General features: G+C 41.4%; 1 protein-coding gene across 1 annotated transcript; it reads left to right on the top strand.

Annotated features, from left to right (window-relative positions):
- The first annotated feature begins 5,985 nt into the window (after positions 1 to 5,985).
- Positions 5,986 to 13,041, top strand: KRT18 (keratin 18). The gene is made up of 8 exons (XM_074225850.1): positions 5,986 to 6,081; positions 8,611 to 9,115; positions 10,304 to 10,386; positions 10,623 to 10,779; positions 11,630 to 11,794; positions 11,925 to 12,050; positions 12,358 to 12,581; positions 12,867 to 13,041. Exons 2-8 carry the CDS (start codon positions 8,708 to 8,710, stop codon positions 12,979 to 12,981), a joined length of 1,278 nt encoding a protein of 425 aa, XP_074081951.1. The 5' UTR covers positions 5,986 to 6,081; positions 8,611 to 8,707; the 3' UTR covers positions 12,982 to 13,041.
- The last annotated feature ends 6,712 nt before the right edge of the window (positions 13,042 to 19,753 follow it).

The raw sequence follows: 19,753 nt of genomic DNA, 5'->3' as shown, positions 1-19,753 counted from the left end.
AAATCCAGCCTCAAACACTTACTAATTACCTAGCCATGTGGCCTTGGGCAAGCCACTTAACTCCATTGCCTTGCAAAAACTTAAAAAAAAAAAAAGACCAAGGATACTAGGGAGAAGGAAGGGGCATAGTCTTGTTAAAGTTGTTGCTGTTGTTTTTAATCATTTCAGTTGAATCTGACTTGCTGTGATCCCTTTTTGAGGTTTTCTTGGCAGAAATACAGGAGTGGTTTGCCCCTTCTCATATGACAGATAAGGAACCTAAGGCAAACAGGATTAAGTGACTTACCTAGAGCTAGAGACACATAGCTAGTAAATATCTGAGGTTAAATTTGAACTTGGATCTTCCTGGCTCCAGTCCCTGGTGCTCTATCTATGACCCCACCTGGCAGCCCTTGGAATAGGCAGTTATTCTTGAAATAGAGTTTTTGAGACAGCACCAAAAAAAAAACCAAACCAAAACCAAAACTACCAGGTCATAGATATCAGAGTCCAGTTGACTGGGTACAAAGAACACAATTCTTCTAAATTAGCAAATTTGACCCTGAATTAAAAATCAACTAGAATTTGGTTTTTTTTGACTCTGTGGTTCTGATATGAAGACTCCATTAAATCACCCCACAAATCAGTCATTGCAATACAATAGAAAGAACATAGACCTAGTAACATAGGAGATACAGAACCCAGACCTAGTAATGTAGGAGATCTAGAACATAGACCTAGTAACATAGGAGATCCAGGGTCTAAATCCCAGACATGTGACTTACTGTCTGAGTGACCTGAAGTATGTCTCTATTCCTCAGTCTCTTCTGGAAAAAGAGGGCCTTGAAGAGAACAGAAAGAATAGTGGTAAGTTAAACATAACCCTTCATCCCAAAGGGAGACAATTAAAATGAAGAAGGAAGGAAGGAAGGAAGGAAGGAAGGAAGGAAGGAAGGAAGGAAGGAAGGAAGGAAGGAAGGAAGGAAGGAAGGAAAGAAGGGAGGGAGGGAGGGAGGGAGAGAGGGAGAGAGGAAGGGAGGGAGGAAGGGAGGAAGGAAGAAGTTATGGAATGCTATTGTTCTATAAGAAATCATGAACTGGGGCAGCTAGGTGGCACAAGTAGATAGAGCACCAGCCCTGGAGTCAGAAGTAACTGAGTTCAAATGTGGCCTCAGACACTTAATAATTACCTAGCGGTGTGGCCTTGGGCAAGCAAGCCACTTAACCCCATTGCCTTGCAAAAACTAAAAAAAAAAAAACAAAAAAAAAAAAAAACCATGAACCGCCTGACCAGTAAAGCCTGGAAAGACTTGCATGAACTGATACTGAGTGAAATGAGCAGAACAAGGAGAACATTGTGCACATTAACAGCAACATTGTGTGATGATCAACTAGGATAGAAGAAACTCCTCTCAGCTGTTCAGTGCTCAAGGACAATCCTGAAAGAGTTATTAAGGAAAATGCCATCCACATTTAGAGAAAAAAACTTTTGAGTCTGAATACAAAGCAAGCATAACATGTTCAGTTTTTTTTCTTTTTTTTTTTGGCAAGGCAAGTGGGGTTAAGTGGCTTGCCCAAAGCCACACCGCTAGGCAATTATTAAGTGTTTGAGGTCGGATTTGAACCTGGGTACTTCTGACTCCAAGGCCGGTGCTTTATCCACTACACCACCTAGCCGCCCCAACATGTTCAGTTTTTAAAAATTTCTTTTATGTTTTTTCTTTCTTTCTCATTGTTGTGTACACACACACACACACACACACACACACACACACACACACACATCTAATTCTTGGCACTGTGAATAAAACAATGGCCCTGGAGACAGAAGAATGGGAGTTGAAATCTGACCTCAACTGCTTAAGTCTTACTCGATGTGTGACCTTGGGCAAGTCATTTAACCCTGATTGCCTCCTATGCAGGTCATCTTCAGTTGTCCTAATCCATATCTGGTCACTGGATCCAGATGACTGGAGAAGAAAGTGAGACTGGTGATTTAGCACAGCACCCCCTCACTCAAATGTTTGTCATGATATCATGGTCTTCTTCGACAATGAAGGTCAAACATCATTATCAATATGAAAATATGCTAAACATGATTGTGCATGTATAACCTTTATCAGATTGTTCATTGCTATGGGGAGGGAGGTGAGAAGAGAAGGTGGCAGAAAAATGTGGAACTCAAAAGCTTGTAAAACGATGAATGTTGATATGTGATTGTCAAATAAAGGGGAGAAAGCCTGCAACATTGTAAGATGATCAGCTGTGAATGACTTTCCTATTTTCAGCAATACAATGATTCAAAACAACACTGAACGACTTTCAATGAAAAATGCTATTCATCCCCAGAGAAAGAACTGATGGTGTTTGAATACAGATTAAAGCATATTTTTAAAAAGAAAGAAAGAAAAAAGAACTAGCATCAAATGAAGGTGCTTATAAATGGGAGAATGGTTTGACAAATTGTGATATATGAATGCAATGGAATAGTACTACAATGTAGGAAATGACAAAGAAGACAAGATCAGAGAATCCTGAGTAGTAAGAACTGCTGCAAATGAAGTGTGCAGTCCCAGGAGAACAATTTTTAAAGGGACACTATAAAGAACACTATAAAGAAAAAATGAATTTGACAGAACTCTTTTATTACAGCAATGGCCAATCACATTTGCAGAGGAACCACAATTGAAGCATATTACCCACTTCCTAAAAGCAAGGTGATGGATCCAGTATAGGATTTGTTTTTGGCCTTAGCCATTGTGTGGGTTTGGTGGCTTGACTAGACCTTTTTGTTAAAGTTGTTTTAGAAATTTAAAAAAAAAATCCCTGTTGGTTTTTACCTGGGAGTAGAAGATTAACGTAAGTAGCAGTATCGATGTCCCAAAAAGAGAGCCATTGAAACATTTTTTAAATGCACAGAGGTAAACAGAAGAAAGTTCAGGAAAGCAGGAAGTTATAAAAATAAGAAGTAGAAATCATTATATACTTTTTTAAAAGTTAATATAAAATACAAATTTTTATTTCATCAATAATCCTCATTTTTGTGTTCTATGTTTGTGGAAATAATTTTTTTATTAATGTTTAAGTTCAGAATAAAAAGTATTAAATCTTTTAAAATGAGATAATCTGTGAGATTTTTTTTAATCATTTGGACAAACTATAATTCAATTGATCAATCAGCATTTATTAAGCATTTACTGTGTGCCAGCACTGTACTAAGTCCTGGGGACAGAACAAGAGGCAAAAAGTCAGTCCCTGGCCTCAAAAAATCTACCATCTATTGGGGGAGACTCAATCAAACAATAGATACAGAGCAAGCTCTCTTCAGGAGAAATGGAAATAATTAAAAGAAAGAAGGCACTGGCATTAAAGGGACTGGGGAAGTAATCTATCTTCTTGTAAAAGGGAGGATTCTAGTTGAAACTTAACTGACAGAGCAAAAGGAGTATTCCAGCAAGGAGGACAGACGGTTGGAGAAAATTCCCAGAGCAGAAATGGAGTTTCTTGTTTTGTGAAATAACCAGGGAGTTGGTGTCACTGGACACTGTTAGTATATGTTAGCGAGTAAAGTATAAGAAGACTGGAAAAGCAGTCAGGGACTACATTATAAAGAACTTTGCCAAGAAGAGCATTCTGTGTTTGCTTTTAGAAACAATAGGTAGTCCCTGGAGTTTAGACAAGATGAGACCTGAGCTTTAGAACAGTCACTTTAATGGTGGAATGGAGAATGGACTAGAGTGGGGAGAGATTTGAGACAGTCAGACTCTCCAGTAGGCTATTTGAAATAGTTCAGGTATGAGGTAATGAGGACCTGCACTAGAGTGGTAGCAGGGTCAAAGCAGAGAAGGTGCTGTATTCATATTGAAGAAGTGTTTCAAAAATGAAATCACTAGACACTGGCAATAGATTGGACCCAGGGACAAGAGATGGTGAGGAGTTGAGGAAATTTGGACCCTGAGGGACTGAGAGGATGGGGTTGTTCTCAATAGACAGAGGGGGGGGGGGAGAATTAGGGGAAAAGATATTAAGTTCTGTTGTGAATACATTAACTTCAAGATCATCCAGTAGGAAAAAGGGTGCTCAGTATTACTGAGATTGCAAGGATTTCCCACCAGGAATGAAGGAAGAAGAGTTTACTCTTGATCTGTCCACTATGGTAGTTAGTATTTTGTGGTAACCCTAAGCTCAGAAATTCTTTGTAGTGAAAGATACAGGGTTAATAGCAGGCAGTTGTTTTCCCTGGAAGAGGAGAGCCACTGTTAAACACTTCCATAGTCAAATCAATTAAATCAACACATATTTTTTTAGGTCTGCCAAGTACAAGGTCTTCTGCCAAAGACCATACCTTTCTTTTGGGAGAGGACTTGTGGCCAATCAACTCACTTAGATCCAGCCTCTTTCAAGACACCTTCCTTGACTGGTCCAAACAAAAGTTCATCCTCTTTCTTAAGGATTGTGGAGTGAGAAGAGTCCAGGACCAGCAGTCAAGAAATTTGGATTTGAAACTTTACCCTCAGTTTTCTCATTTGCAGAGTGGGGATTAAGAATAAGAATACATGTGCACCGGCCCTGGAGTCAGGAGAACATTGAGTTCAAATGCAGCCTCAGACACTTAATAGACACCTAGCTATGTGACCTTGGGCAAGTCACTTAACTAACCCCATTGCCTTGGGGAAAAAAATTTTTAAAAAAGCGAAAAGAATAAGAACGTATGTGAGAAAAATGCTTTATAAAGCATTTAGCATCATACAAATTATTAGATAGATATCATATTCCATCTAGATACCATATTCCATCTTATAGATTAAGTATCTGTGTATATTCATAGTCTCCTCTTGGGAAGGACATATATACTGGCTGATTCACCTTTGTATACACTGTGCACAGCAAGTTCTCAGTAAATGTTTGCTGACTGGATGAATAGGAAATGAATGAGTGAATCAACAAAAATTTATTGATCATCCACTGTAATAGTTCACAGTTCTGTAATTCTTTAAGGTTTTCAAAGTGCTTTCCTCACAAAATCCCTGTAATGTCAGAAGAATATATCATTTTTCATGCACACCTTTTAGATAGAGAAACACAGGCCCACAGGACTGAAGCAAGTTGCCTAAGGTCACAAAGCTCTCTATGTGAAACTAGGACTGAATCCAGATAATATGGTTCAAGACAGACAACTACAGCCTCATTGGAGGGGATAAGATGAATATATAAAACAACAGTACTTGCTACAAAACTAAATTGTATCCTGGGCTATTTCCTATGCAATACCAATAACTGGAAATGTAGTTCCTATAATAAGAGGGCAGTGTCTATATCCAGGAGAGGTGAGAAAAAAGTCAAGGATGAACTTCCCAACTTGCAGATGATTCTGGGATGCTGCTAATGCAAAAGACTGAATGCTTATTTACAAGATGTTTTGTATGTCATTTTCATTGCGGTCCTTTCCTATGGCTTCCCTCTCCTACATGCCCTTCTATTTGTCTTCTTCCAACAGGTCTCATCCCACCAGCTCATGCTAGTGTATACAAAAGATTGAAAGGGGCCTTATAAATTATCTACTTCAATATCCTCAATTTATATATGAAGAAATTGAAGCCCAAAGCAGAAATTAAATGACTTATTGTTTATAACAGTATTCTATGACTCAAAATCCAGCAATTTCCACTACACCATCCAGGGAATCAGGATCTGAGAACAGTAAACAGGTGAGTAATTGTGATTCAACTGTATAACTACAGTGTTACCTGATAGACAAGAATATATGACCCCCAGCACGTCAGGAACACTTCTACCTTATGTCATCCCCAGGATCTCTTTCCCAATTTCCGCCCCTCCCCTACTCCTAGCCCAGTTTCCTATGTCCAACAAAGAGTTAGATAAAAATCAATTGATCAGTGAGCAAAAAACAAGCAAAAATGGGGTGGTGGTGGGGACAAATCCAGCTAGGGATAAAAGGTCAGAGGACTGAAAAGCTGGTTGTTTGGTTCTTGTCCTTCACTATGGAAGAAAACCAAAATGAAATCACCATGTGAGAGATGAGTTACAGTGTGTCTGCCTGCATCAATCAGATCACTTCGCACTTGGAACATTCTACCACAGGTTGGTCCATGTGAATACCTGGGGTGCTTACTCTAAACTTACACATCTCACATTTCCTTTGAGCTGTTTCAATTCTGCCTTCTTAATAGAGCACAGTACCCTCTTTGATGAGGACATGCTATGCTGGGCATTCCTGTGCCCCTGTCTCCCATGCTATACAATCAATTACAAAGATCTTAAGAGAGAGATCTTCAGTACCTGACTTCTAACATGCTCCTAGATCCCCCTATACATTTAGGAGGAAGGTAGATTTCTCTGTCCCCTTTGAGAGCTCTCTCCAGTGACACTGATCACCTGGCTATCCTCAAATATGACATTTCATTTCCCTGTTCTAGGAATCTTCACTGGCTCCCCATGTCTGGAATTCTCTCCTTCTTCCTCTCTACCTCTGACTTTCTTCAGATCTCAACTAAAATCCTCCCACCTGCAAGAAATCTTTCCAAGACCCCCTTATAACTAGTGCCTTCCCTTTCCAGTCCATTATAGATACATTTTGTTTGTAGACTCTTATTTATACGTTATCTTCCCCATTAGATTGAAGGCAGGGCCTGTTCTTGCTCTTCTTTGTATCCCTAGTGCTAAGTGGAGTGTCTGGCATATGGGGGGAGGTGCTTAATAAATGCTTATTAACTTGACTTGTTCCCTAGTATAGTTTAGCAACCAGAGCTCCCCTGAGACTATCTGGGGCTAACAGATTTGTTGTTTTTGTAGTTGGTTTTTTTGGAACAGTGGGGTTAAAAGATTTTCCAAAGGCTAGTATTAAGTGTCTGACGCCCAATTTGAATTCAAATCCCCAAGTCAGTGCTCTATCCACTACATCACCTAGCTGCCCCCTAACTAGGATTCTTAATGACAGTCAATTTCCTTTAGAAGGCAATGGCATCCGCTCTGCAGGATGGAGAACAAGGGTCCCAAGATCCCTGTGGGGCAGGACAGGCAATGAAAAAAGAGAGTTGTTCATAGATGATTTGGGGATATAAAAGTGACTGGAGAGAACATAAGAATATGTATACACACAAAAATAGGAATTGAAGGGTTGTTTTGTTTTTAATAGGACTTGCACTTTTATGAGGGAATAGGCACCTATACAAATTATAGATTTAGAAAGTAGTCTTTGGGGGCGGCTAGGTGGCGTAGTGGAGTCAGGAGTACCTGGGTTCAAATCCATTCTCAGATACTTAATAATTACCTAGCTGTGTGGCCTTGTGCAAGCCACTTAACCCCATTTGCCTTGCAAAAACCTAAAAAAAAAAAAAAAGTAGTCTTTGGCAGTAACAGTAATATTGTAGGATGATCATGTGAATGATTTAGCTATTCTTTTGCAAAACAATGATTCAAGACAATTCCAAAGGACACATGATGAAAAAAGGTTGTCCTCTAGAGGAAAAAGTTTGAATAAAGATTAAGGTAAATTATTTTTCATTTTCATTTTTCTCATAGTGTTGAGATTTTTTGTCTGTATTTTCTTTCATAATATGACTAATATAGAAATATATTTGCATGACTTCATCAGGTATAACCTATATAAAATCCCTGTCTTAGGGAGAGGGGAGAGGAGAGAAGGAAGGAGAAAATTTGGAATTCAAAATTTTGGAAAATGAATGTTAAAAATTGTTTTATCTGTAATTGGGAAATAATGAAATATTATTAAGAAAGAAAGAAAGCAATCTTTGGGCACTGAGATGCTAAGTGATTTGCCCAGGGTTACAGTCAATAAGTGTCAGAGTTGATATTTGAACCTCCCAGGTCTTCTGGACCGAAAGGTTTGCTCTCTACTATGATAGGCTGCCTTTCAGTATAATAATAATATCTGTAATAAATCTAATTTTGCAAAGAAATTGAGGTTCAATAATGTTACTTGCCCAAAGTCACAGAGCTGGTAAATGATGAAACTTCTGTGAAATATGAAAGTATCCTCTTCTATACCTAACTCAGTAGGCTCTCAATTATATGATGTATGTCCCGGGGAATGTAAAAAGTTCTTTGTTAATTTGTGGGACTATAAAAACATGTGTGTTTAAGTAGAGACCTATATAAGGATGTGTGAAAGTGAATGTTTGCAGAACTGTAAGCATATATCAGGGATGGTAAGGAGGTAGGGTCCTGGACATCCTGCTAATGATCTGATAGGGTTCTTAAAGCTGGGGGTCGGCAACAAGTGCTTCTCTGACACCTTCACATCTCAGGGAGAAGCATCGCCTCTATCTGGCCTTTGGCTTCACCTGACTCAGGTGTAGTGGGAAGTGGGGGGGGGGGGGAAGGGGGGGGGGGGGTTGTTTACTACCTTGAAACTTCCACCCCAGGTTTCACACACCCGTTTTCCTTCCACCCTAGCTAGGGAACGCTCAGGAGGGAATCTAGGGAAAGATCCTGGAGACCAATACGCAAGGTGCAGGGCAGGGAAAAGTTAAAAATCCCTCTAACCTTCTCTCTCACTCTCTCTCTACCTGTGCAGAGTAGGGAGGGGCGGAGCCAGTTCTGCCTGGAGCCGGAGCCCCCTCCCGACCATAACCTCCCCTTTCCCTCCAGACTATAAAGTCAGTCCGCTGATCTCTCTCTCCTTACCTACCTTCTTCGGATTGTCTCCAGCTCTCCTCTCCTCACCTCTCCTCTCCTCTCCTCCATCATGAGCTTCACCACCCGCTCCACCACCTTCTCCACCAACTACCGCTCCCTGGGCTCGGTCCGGGCCCCCAGCCACCGAGCCCGGCCCGCCAGCAGCGCCGCCAGCGTCTATGCAGGCGCCGGAGGCTCTGGCTCGCGGATCTCTCTGGCTCGCTCCTCTAGTACCGGTGGGGTTTGGGGGGCCAGGAGCATGATGGGGGGGTTGGTCGGGATCGGGGGAATCCAAAGGGAGAAGGAGACCATGCAGGACCTCAACGACCGCCTCGCCTCCTATCTGGATTGCGTGCGGAGCCTGGAGAGCGAGAATCGCAAACTAGAGGGGAAAATCAGGGAGCATATGGATAAGAAGGGACCTCGGACCAGAGAATGGGGACACTATTTCAAGACAATTGAGGATCTGCGGGCGCAGGTAAGAGTGGAAGAGGAGGAGTGTCCCTTTGTCCAACCCAAGGCCAAAGCAAACCCAACTCTGACCTCCAAGACCCCTGATCCATTTCCCTCTTTGCTTTTCTTTATTAACTCTTGCCCTATCATTTGGAAATGACGGAGGTCACCTTAGTAAAAGCACGGGGCTGGGGGATTGGGTGGGAAAAGTCTAAAAGAAATGGAGGATTGATTTTCCCAAGTCTCCCCTAACCAGCCCTATACACATTTCTCTGGATGCTCTTCTCAGTCTAGTAACTTGAAAACTCCCTGACCCATGCTGTTGTCCTAGGACTTGAATTCTCTCCTTTCACTACCTTGTGGTCCATTTCCTTCTGTCTCTCTTAAGCTGAAAGCAGGAAAGGAGAAAGGCAAGAAAAGCACTGAAATTCTTCCCAGATGTCCAAATCAGAAAGCCCCCAAAGAAAGGCTTCTCTACCAAGAGGAGATTTCACTTAAACCAAGAGTGGAGATTGGAGGGGAAAGTAATGAATTTTGAGGGTAGAAGAGAAAATGAAAATGAATGTCCTATAGAGTCCTAGAAGCCCTGCTTCTCAGACTCCCTTCAGTGAGAGGGTTAAGCGGATATAGCTGAGTCACCTAAGGGTAAACAAGAGAATTGGTGGGAGGGACTTGTTTCCCTCACCCCTTTTGGGAGGGAGTGAAAAAGCAGGTGCTTCAGACAAAAGTTGCAGGTGAAGGAGTGGGGGGAGGGGTGTTTTGCTACTGTGTCCCCAGGGCCTGGGAGGGAGGGAACCCAGGTATAACCTTGGAGAACAAGGTTTGATGAGAAAGTTGCTGTTGGTTGTTCTGGGATCTGGAGGACCAAATCTAGGGTACAATTGACCTGGAATACAGTTAGATGATTCACAGAGGCAGGCAAAAATGTATTAGGAAAGGATTCTGCAGGGTAGTTCAGTGTCTGCAGTGGATAGAGAACCATCTCTGGAGTCAGGAGAACCTGAGTTTAACTCTGTCTTCACATTTACTAGCTTTGTGACCCTAGGAAAGATACTTACTGCTTGGGGAGGAGGGAGGGGGGACTGAACAAAATGGGGGGAAAAAAGTAGAAAGAACTCTGCCTATATCTTAGAAATGCTGGGAGTGAGGGATCCTCTTTTCCTATATATAATCCCTATTCATGAAGCTACCATCTTTTCCTTGTCCCTCACAGATCTATACAGACTCAGTAAACAATGCCAGAATCGTCCTACAGATTGATAATGCCCGTCTGGCTGCTGATGACTTCAGAGTCAAGTGAGTCAGTGGGATTATTAGGGTTCAGGTTAGGTACCTTATTTGGGATTTAAGTTTACTATGGAATTTAAGGAAAGGGGTCATGGTTTAGGTTGGAATGCCTAATGAGATGGAAATTAGTTTGGGATGGTATGGGACTAGGCTACGATTAGGATGGCCACTGGTTCAGGTTTGGGGTGGGGCTGGATAGGAAGGCCTAACTTCTCTCTCTTTCTACCCCCTTCCCTCTTCCCTAGGTATGAAGCAGAGCTGGCCATGAGACAGTCTGTAGAAAGCGACATAAATGGTCTCCGGAAGGTCATCGATGATACCAATGTGACCAGGCTGCAGTTGGAGACAGAGATTGAAACCCTGAAGGAAGAACTGCTCTTCATGAAAAAGAACCATGAAGAGGTGAATCTAGAAAGGAAGGCAGAGGGATAATAGGACTTAAAGACAAAAATGGACCTTAGAACTATCTAGTTTCTCATTTCACAATGGGAAACCTGAGATTTAAAGAGAACTGAAATGAGTTGCCCAAAGTCATGTAGATATTATATAAACAGGCCAGTTGGGGTTCAATGACTCTAAATTCCAGCATTTGGGCAGTAGGCATCCTGATAAGGAAAAATGAAAGAACCCAGTCTTAGAAATGAGGATGAGAGAATGTCAACACACATAGGAGCCTCATAGATAAGCTTATATGCTTACACTGTTTTAACCAGGCTATTAATTACACTGGTTAGTAATATGTATTGACAATAAACATTTCCTTCTGTTCATTTGAATTATAGTCTAATAAAAAGGACAGTTAACAATTTGAGGCAAGAATGAAGCCAGAAACAACTGAGTAGCAATGCCAAGGGGATGGAAAGGAGCAGTAAAACCAAATCTAAAGAGAATTAGCTAGAAATGGGTGAGGAGGAAAAAGTATCATGCAGTTTGGGAAAAAACAAGGAAAGGGCAAAAGGAAGAAGAGATGAAGGACATGAAAAGGAACCTTCAGAAAAAGGAAATGAAGAAACAATCAGTAGAATAAAGAATCAGAAGCCAAGGGATGGAAGTGGGGGAGGGGCAAAAGACTAAAAAAGCAAAGGCTCTAGAATCAGCACTGGCAGTCTGGCTAACGCTGGTGGGGAGGCTATGGTGTCATCGGATGGCTCCTGTGGTGCCTCCTGTATCCTTCATAATAATCAGTAGTGTTCCATCAGACATTTTTACTAAGTTGTGAACCATTCTCCCCACCTTTTTTTTTAAATTCCAGGAGGTGAATTCTTTACAAGCCCAAATTGCAAGCTCTGGGCTGACGGTAGAAGTGGACTCTCCCAAATCCCAAGACTTGAGCAAGGTCATGGCTGATATTCGTGCCCAGTATGATGCTCTGGCTCAACAAAACAGAGAGGAGCTGGATAAATACTGGTCCCAGCAGGTAAGTCAAACAAACCTTTCAGGGGGGAACACCTGGGGGAATGGGAGGACAGCTGAGAATCAAGGAAGAATCTCAAGGACAGAGCTCTTAACTGGATACTGGGAGAAGACACATTTTCTTCCCTGGACAGATTGAGGAGAGCACTGTGGCAATTAATACAAGATCTGAAGAGGTGGAAGCGGCTCGAAACACAGTCACCGAGCTGAAACGTACAGTCCAATCCCTAGAGATTGACCTGGATTCCCTTCGAAATCTAGTGAGAATATTTGATTGCCTCTCCACTTTCCCATTCTTTGTCCAGGTCCTAACCCTGCCATCTTCAACCTTGTTGACTCCATTCCTACCTACTTAACTCTGCTCTGTCTCCTAAACTCTGGTTCATAGAAGACCAGAAAGGGAAGGTAACCCCGAATTTCATAAAGGTGGGATCTGGGTCCTAGAAAGACCCAAGTACCTTGCTAGAGGTCCCACAAGAAACAAATGGCAGAACCATTACCCACTGGATTCCTCCTCCCCCTTCACCCCAGTTCCACTAACACTGTTCCTCCTTTGTCTCTAAACAGAAAACCAGCTTAGAGCAGAGCCTGAGGGAGGTGGAGACCCGTTATGCTATCCAGATGGATCATATCAATACAGCCCTGGTACACCTGGAGGCAGAGCTGGGGCAGACACGCACAGAGGGGCAGCGCCAGGCACAGGAATATGAGGCCCTGCTCAACATTAAGGTCAAACTGGAAGCAGAGATCAACACCTATCGAAATCTGCTGGAGGATGGGGAGGACTTCAAGTGAGTTGGGGGTCACCTCTTCTAGTGGCAAGCCCCCTCCCACTCTTCTCCATGGCTCTCTAGCCCTAAATCTCTGGGTCTCACGATGAAATCATCCTTTGTGCCTTATCCATTAGTCAGGAAATTTACTCAGACCCTTAAGATTCCTCCTTGGGGCACAAGGAGACCAAAGCTCCCCAGGTACCCTCCTCCTTTAAATCAGACAGGGAGGCAAAGGTGGGGCCAGAGGATCAGGATTTTCTTTTCCTTCCCTCCCCATACTTAAGAGTTAGTCTCTCTCTCTAGACTCGTGCATGCCTTGGACAGCAGTGGCAGCTCCTTGCATAAGACCAGCAGCACTCGGAGGACAGACAGCAAAGTGGTGGCAGAGACCAATGACACCAAGGTCCTTCGACATTAATGCCACAAACTGAAGACCTGGGCTGAGTCAGGAAATTAATAAAGGCTCTTTGGTCACCTAGCCTTTAATCCTGCTTTTTCTTCATTCATATAATCACTTAGCCAGGCACATTACCTGACTCTGAAACAAGTTTAAACTATCAAGGAATTATTACAGTCACTACATATAAAGTGCCTACCAGGGGCTACAAGGACTGAAACCATCTACTCTCAAGTGGTCTACTTTCTCAGGGGTAGCCTATAAGAGTAAAAACAGTTATCACTGACAAAACATTTAAAGGTTTATAAAATTCCTTACCTAGCCTATAGTATTTGATCTTCCCAATATTCCTGTAGGGGAGACACTATATTCTTATCCTTATTTTAGAGAAGAAGAAACCAAGGTAAAGAGATAAAAAGTGATTAGCCCAGGGTGTGCAGCCCTTTTTAGGGTCTGAGATTCCAGTTCTAGTCTCAGTATAGTCCACTCTTCTCACTAGAGAATGGATAGGTAGGTAGGGTTGATGGAAAAGGTAATAGGAGAAGGGAGGTTGGAGATAGGGGAGAGTCAAAAGTGGGTATTTGTGGGGATCAGCTATTTAGGGACAAGGGTGACTCAGATTCCCATTCTCCTAGTTTCTAATACTATTTCAGTTTAAATAATCTATGGCCACATAAGATGAATGTGGAAGGAAAATGTCATTCCAAATCTTTGGAGAAAAGACCAGAAGCTAGGAAAGAAGTAACTAGATAAGGGACTAGGGATAGAGCACTGGGTGGCCCAGAAGTAGCTTAGGGGAATGAAATTTGGTTGGTTGAAAGAAGATGGAGTCCAAAAGAAGCAAAGAAGTTCAAGATCTGTATCCAAGAAAAAAGTTAGATCAAGCAAATGTTATGGAGGGAGGCTAGGTGGCACAGTGGATAGAGTACCGGCCCTGGAGTCAGGAGTCCCTGAGTTCAAATCTGACCTCAGACACTTAATAATTACCTAGCTGTGTGGCCTTGGGCAAACCACTTATCCCCACTGCCTTGCAAAAAAAAAAAAAAACCCTAAAAAATGTTATGGGAACAATTTAGTTATACTGTTGCATTAGAATTCAAGTAATGGGGGTGGCTAGGTGGCAAAGTGGATAGAGCACCGGCCCTGGAGACAGGAGTACTTGGGTTCAAATCCAGTCTCAGACACTTAAATTCAAGTAATGTGCTAAGATTGTAAAGAAGTTTACATCTAATGGGGCAAACATACTAAGGCAAATATACTAAGAAAACTAAACACAGGATAAATAGTAAATCACAGAAAAGCAAATAGAATTGAAGGGCTAGAGATGGCTTGCTGTGAAAGGTAGAATTTTAGATGAGTTTTAAAACAAGCTAGGAAGGTCAGTTGTCAAAGGAAAAGAGCATTCTAAGCATGAGAAGCTAGAAAAAAATGTAGAGTCAGTATTTTGATCATGAACAGCCAGGAGACCAGCTTTCAGTAAATCAAGTATAAGAAGAATGAAAAAGAAAGGGGCTAGGCATTTTTTATTTGCTCCTGGAGACAATGGGGAGTAGGGGGATGGAATTAGGGAGTGGCATGATTTAACTAGAGCTTTAGGAAAATTATTTTAATGGCTGAATGGAGGATCAGAGACTTGAGGCAGACAGACCCACCAGCAGCCATGAGATGATGAGAGCCTGTGCTAAGGTGGAGGGGATATCAGAGGAGGGAAGGAGATGTTGCAAAGGCAAAAGCAGCAGACCCTGACAATAGCTTGGATATTAGGGTGTCATTGGATGGCTCCTGTGGTGAGGGTGAGAATGAGCTACCAGACACCTATGCTGGGAGCCTGAGGGATGGGAGGATGGTGTTGCTCATTACAATAATAAGAAGAAAGGAGAAAGGGAAGGTTTAGGGGAAAACAAAAAAGTGGTGTGCTGAACATACAGAGTTTAAGATGTCTAATATATACTGAGTTCAAGATATCTGAAAGACAGTTGAAAATGCCAGACTATAGGTCAGCAGAGAGTTTGGGGTAGGAAAGGTAGACTTGAGAATTGAGAGATGATGATTAAATGGAGTTTATGAAATAATCAAATATAGTAGTAAAGAGGAGAGAGGAAAACCCAGGACAAAATCCTGAAGATCCCCTATTGTTAAAGGGAGTGATCTGAAGAAAGATCTAGCCAAGGAGACAAGCAATTAGATAAGAAAATCAAGAGAGAGGCATACTCTGAAAACTTAGAAAAGAGAAATAAGGAGGAAAGAGTGATCCACAATATCAAAGGTTGCAGAGAGATCAAAGAAAATGAGGGTTTGGTAAAGGCCAATGAATAGACAATAGGATAGACAATTTTTTGGTGAAATGATATTGTCAAAAGTCAGATTGTAAGGTTTAAGGAAAGAAAGTGAAGGCGCCTATTTTAAATGATCTTTCTGAGGAATTTAACTATGATGAGCAGAAGAAATATAGAATGATAATTAATGGGGATGGAAGCATCAAGGGAAGGTTTTTTTTCTCTTGATGGAAGGATGAAAGATACCCGTTTGATGGAAGGACATGTTTGTAGGCAGTAGGGAATGAGCCACTAAAGAGGAAGAGAGTGAAAATAAATGAAAGAATGGGTATATCAGAGGTGGCATTCTGTTGTGGGAGATGGAATGTAATTTGATCTCTTAAACAGGTAGAGGGTTTAGCCATGATAAGGTGTATGACCACTTCATCATGTGAGTCTAGTATAAAGTAGGGGGGGAGAAGGCATCTGAGTGGTGGAAGATGAGGAAGAGGAGAAAAGAGTGCATTTGTAGTGAATATGACCTCAATTTTTTTCCTGAAAATAAGAGACAAGGTTTTCAGCTGAGAGTTGGGGAGGGGTCATCTTGGGAGGTTTAAGGAGGGATGAAAACACTTGAAAGAGTCACTGTGAAGAACAGGATAATAAATTGGTAAGGGAGTTATAATAAGATTGCCTGGCAGCCATGAAGGTCTAGATGAGGTAACATAAATTTGTAGTGGACCCAGTCAGAACAATTGTGTGATTTTCTCCACCTTTGTTCAGCAGCAGGGATGTGGGTGAAAAAACAAACAATGATGAAAAGTGATCCAAAGTTGGGGCTTCAGTAGGTGTAACTGAAAATATTATAAGGGTACTAGGGATTCAGGAGAGAACAGTGTAGATTTGAATTGCTTCACCTTTCAAGATGGAGGGAAGGAGGAAAAAGGTTAGTGTAGAGGAAATGACCTAGGGGAGAACTGAGGGGTCAAGGCATTGAAGGTCTTAATGTAGATGAAGAGTAAGATTATGTAAAGGTGAAAACAATATATTTTGGTCAGATAAGGAGATTTCAGAACTCTTGAACACAGAGGTGGTACAATTGTGAGTGATAGCAAGATCAAGAGTATGATCATCTCTCTGCTTAGCTGAGGTGGGGGGTGGAGAAGTAATTCATGGGAGCTAAATAGTTTGAGGAACTGATTAAGATATGTGAGGAAGACTCAATATGTATGTGGAAGTCTCCTAAAATGAGGATAAGATTGGGGGAAGGGAGAAAAATTGTAAGCAAAGTATTATGCTCATTAAGGAAGGAAAATGAGTGACCAGGGAGTCTGTAGACAATAGCAACCAGGATTGTGATTGAGTGAAATGGATGAATATAGCATGAGCCTCAAAGGCAGAGAAGTTGAGTGATTGACGGAGGAAGGGGGAGAACTTGGAAGTGGCAATGGGGAGCAAGTATTCTAACACCCTGGCCTTGACCAGTGAGTCAAGAAAGAATGAATTTCCAGAGAATTCTGGAAAGAATGACCAAGGAGGATATGTCATCCTTGGAGGCCAGGTTTCAGTGAGAGCTAGTCAATGGAAGAAATGAGAGAAGAGATTTAAGATGAAGGGAAGTAGAGGTCGCTAGGGTGGCGCAGTGGATAAAGCACCAGCCTTGGAGTCAGGAGTACCTGGGTTCAAATCCAGTCTCAGACACTTAATAATTACCTAGCTGTGTGGCCTTGGGCAAGCCACTTGACCCCATTTGCCTTGCAAAAACCTAAAAAGAAAAAGATGAAGGGAAGTTTATTGTTATAGGAACAGGAATTCCAGAGGGTCCAGTAGAAGGGTTAGATGGAATCAGAATGAAACTTTGGGGAGATTGAGGGGGATGGGAATGAGAAATTGAGTGACTGGGGAGGGAATGAGGAATGGAGTTTGCATGATCTCCAGGAATTCAGTCACTAGTATGTGAAGGATATAAACCAAATGTGAGAATAGTGCTCTGTACCCTCAAGTGACAAGTGCTGACAGAGATGGGAAGGTAGCTCTTCTTTGCACTGGGGGTTCTCCACTGGGAGACTGGGCTGGCAGAAGGAGATATACAATGCCTTCTATGAGTACAGAAGGGAGTGGTTATGGAAAATGCCTGACTGGGTCTCTCAGGGAACATGGCTGCACCAGCAGGAGATGGAAGGCTCAGGATATTATCCCACTCACAGCCAGTGATCATCTTGTCACCTGAGGAGGCTGGCAATGAGGCAGCAGCTGGGTAATGGCAGAATCTTTGTGTGGTTGGAAGACACTGGGTCTGGCCCCTGAGGGGACATGGTGCACCCAGCTTAAGGGAGCAGTTCATACTTTGGTCCAGATGGAGTCAGACAAAAAAGAACAGAAATTGCTCATTCTTGGAATAGCCAGGAATGACATTTACTAAAATGATTAAGTCCCAAAAAATTAATTGAACCTTCTGGGAATGAAACAGAAAGAAAATGAGAGATGCTTTAAGTTGAATTGAATGTATAATATGGGATATTTATCTAATGCCAGCCAGTTCAGGTAGATGAGGACCTACTTTTCTTCTGTGTCATTCTTCACCACTCTTCAGGTGACTTCTACCCTTTTCTTTGAAAGACTTTCCTTGGATCTAACTTGATGCTAACATGTCCCCTACCTATTGGATCTTCTAAGAAATCATTAGAAAATGGGGAGAAGAGGAAACTCAAAATATAGCATACCCCAACCCAAAAGCTTAAAGAGAATTAATTCAGGACTAGAGAAGATTTGGTCTACTATTTGTTATCTAGGCAACCTTACCTGAATGAGCCAGCAAGTCACCTTACCTCACTGGGGCTTAACCCTTCACCTGTAAAATGACAGACTTTAGCACAAAATTCCAAAACAATCAATGAATCTTCTCTCCTATTTGCCTCAGATGGTGGGAAAGTCAAGGACAAGGCTCACTAGACTCTGCACCCCAGTTTCCTAACTTATCTTTAGAAACATAGAAAGCTAAGCAAGACCCAAAGAAGGTGTGCTGGTTATAGCAGCTAAGAAGCCAGAATTTCTTTAACTCCGTACTAGGGACAGCTAGGTGGCACAGTGATAAAGTACTGGCCTTAGAGTCTAGAGGACCTGAGTTCAAATTTTACCTCAGACACTTAATAATTACCTAGCTGGGTGACCTTGGGCAAGTTACTTAATCCCTACTGCTTGCAAAAACAACAAAAAATCCATACTGGATGATCTGGGTAGAATTGGACTATTTCTTCATGCAAGAAGTATGAGAACAAAAGTAAGAAAAACATAACAGCAGTCGGGGTGGGGGTGGGAGTAGGGGGAAAAGAAAGAAAAGAATAGAAAAAATAAAGAGAAGGAGGAAGTTCAGAAGGGGAAACAGACAAGCAAGGCAGTGTTTGAGCTACCATGCCAAGTTTGAAATGTAAAAAAATAAATATTCCCCTACAGTACTTTTTTTTCCTACAGTTTTATAAAAGGAAATATTAATCTGTAATAAAAGGGAAAAAATAAAGAACACAGTGGGGGGAAAAGAGCAAGGAACCCTAGGTCATTTACATTCCAGTTAGTTCAAAGGGCAAATAATTGCAAAAATACAACCTAATTCAAAAGTCTTTTGTTGTAAGAAGACTTAAAAGGTCAGAAGACAGGAATGTTAATTGCAAGAAGGTCTCTGAGTTCTGTCTTTATAGAAAGAAAGTGACATAATTATGCCACAATGTTTTCTCTCTCCCTTATGAAAATTGTCCTTTTTTTTTAATCTGGTGGGGTTTTATATATCCTACTATTACTAATAAGAGCAATAGCTCACATTTCTAAAGTATTTTAAAAAGTCTTTTCTTGCAAAACATTATAGGAGAGGTTGAGGTGCAACGAAGTCATCTGTGACTTGTCTATGGTTAAATCTGTAATGTCAGAACCTTGGTTCCTGACTCTAAATCCAGTACTCTTTTTACTTTAATTCTTAAATAGATTGAGCATAAAACACTTTTCACACAAATAAATTCAGAGTTAAACAACTGGATCAATATTAATTGCTTATGTATAGGCTGTCAGCATAACAAAGATGACAATTAATTAATTTACTTATTCAGTGCCATACCAAACTACCAAAAATTATTTTATGAGTTAGAAAACAATCATATCAAAATTCATCTGGAAGAACAAAAGATTGGGAATATCAAGGGAATTAATGAAAATAAACGTGAACAAAGGTGGCCTAACCATTACCAGATCTCAAAACAACCTCAAAACTAAAGCAATAATTATCAAAAAAAAAAAAAAAGTAGAGAGTGGTAGATCAGTGGAATAGATTAGGTACATAAGACTCAGTAGTAAAAGACCATAGCAATTTAGTATTTGATAAACCCAAAAAGCCCAGCTCTGGGGACAAGAACTCATTATTTGACAAAAATTGCTTGGAAAACTGGAAAACAATTTTGCATAAAGTATAGATCAACAGGGGCAGCTAGGTGGTGAAATGAATAGAGCGCTGGCCCTGGAGTTAGGAGGAAGTGAGTTCAAATCCAACCTCA

The sequence above is a fragment of the Macrotis lagotis genome, chromosome 2 (genome assembly GCF_037893015.1).
Source record: "Macrotis lagotis isolate mMagLag1 chromosome 2, bilby.v1.9.chrom.fasta, whole genome shotgun sequence".
In the NCBI taxonomy this organism is placed as follows: domain Eukaryota; kingdom Metazoa; phylum Chordata; class Mammalia; order Peramelemorphia; family Peramelidae; genus Macrotis; species Macrotis lagotis.
Note: the sequence above shows the minus strand (reverse complement) of the source record. Positions and strands in the feature narration are given on the sequence as shown.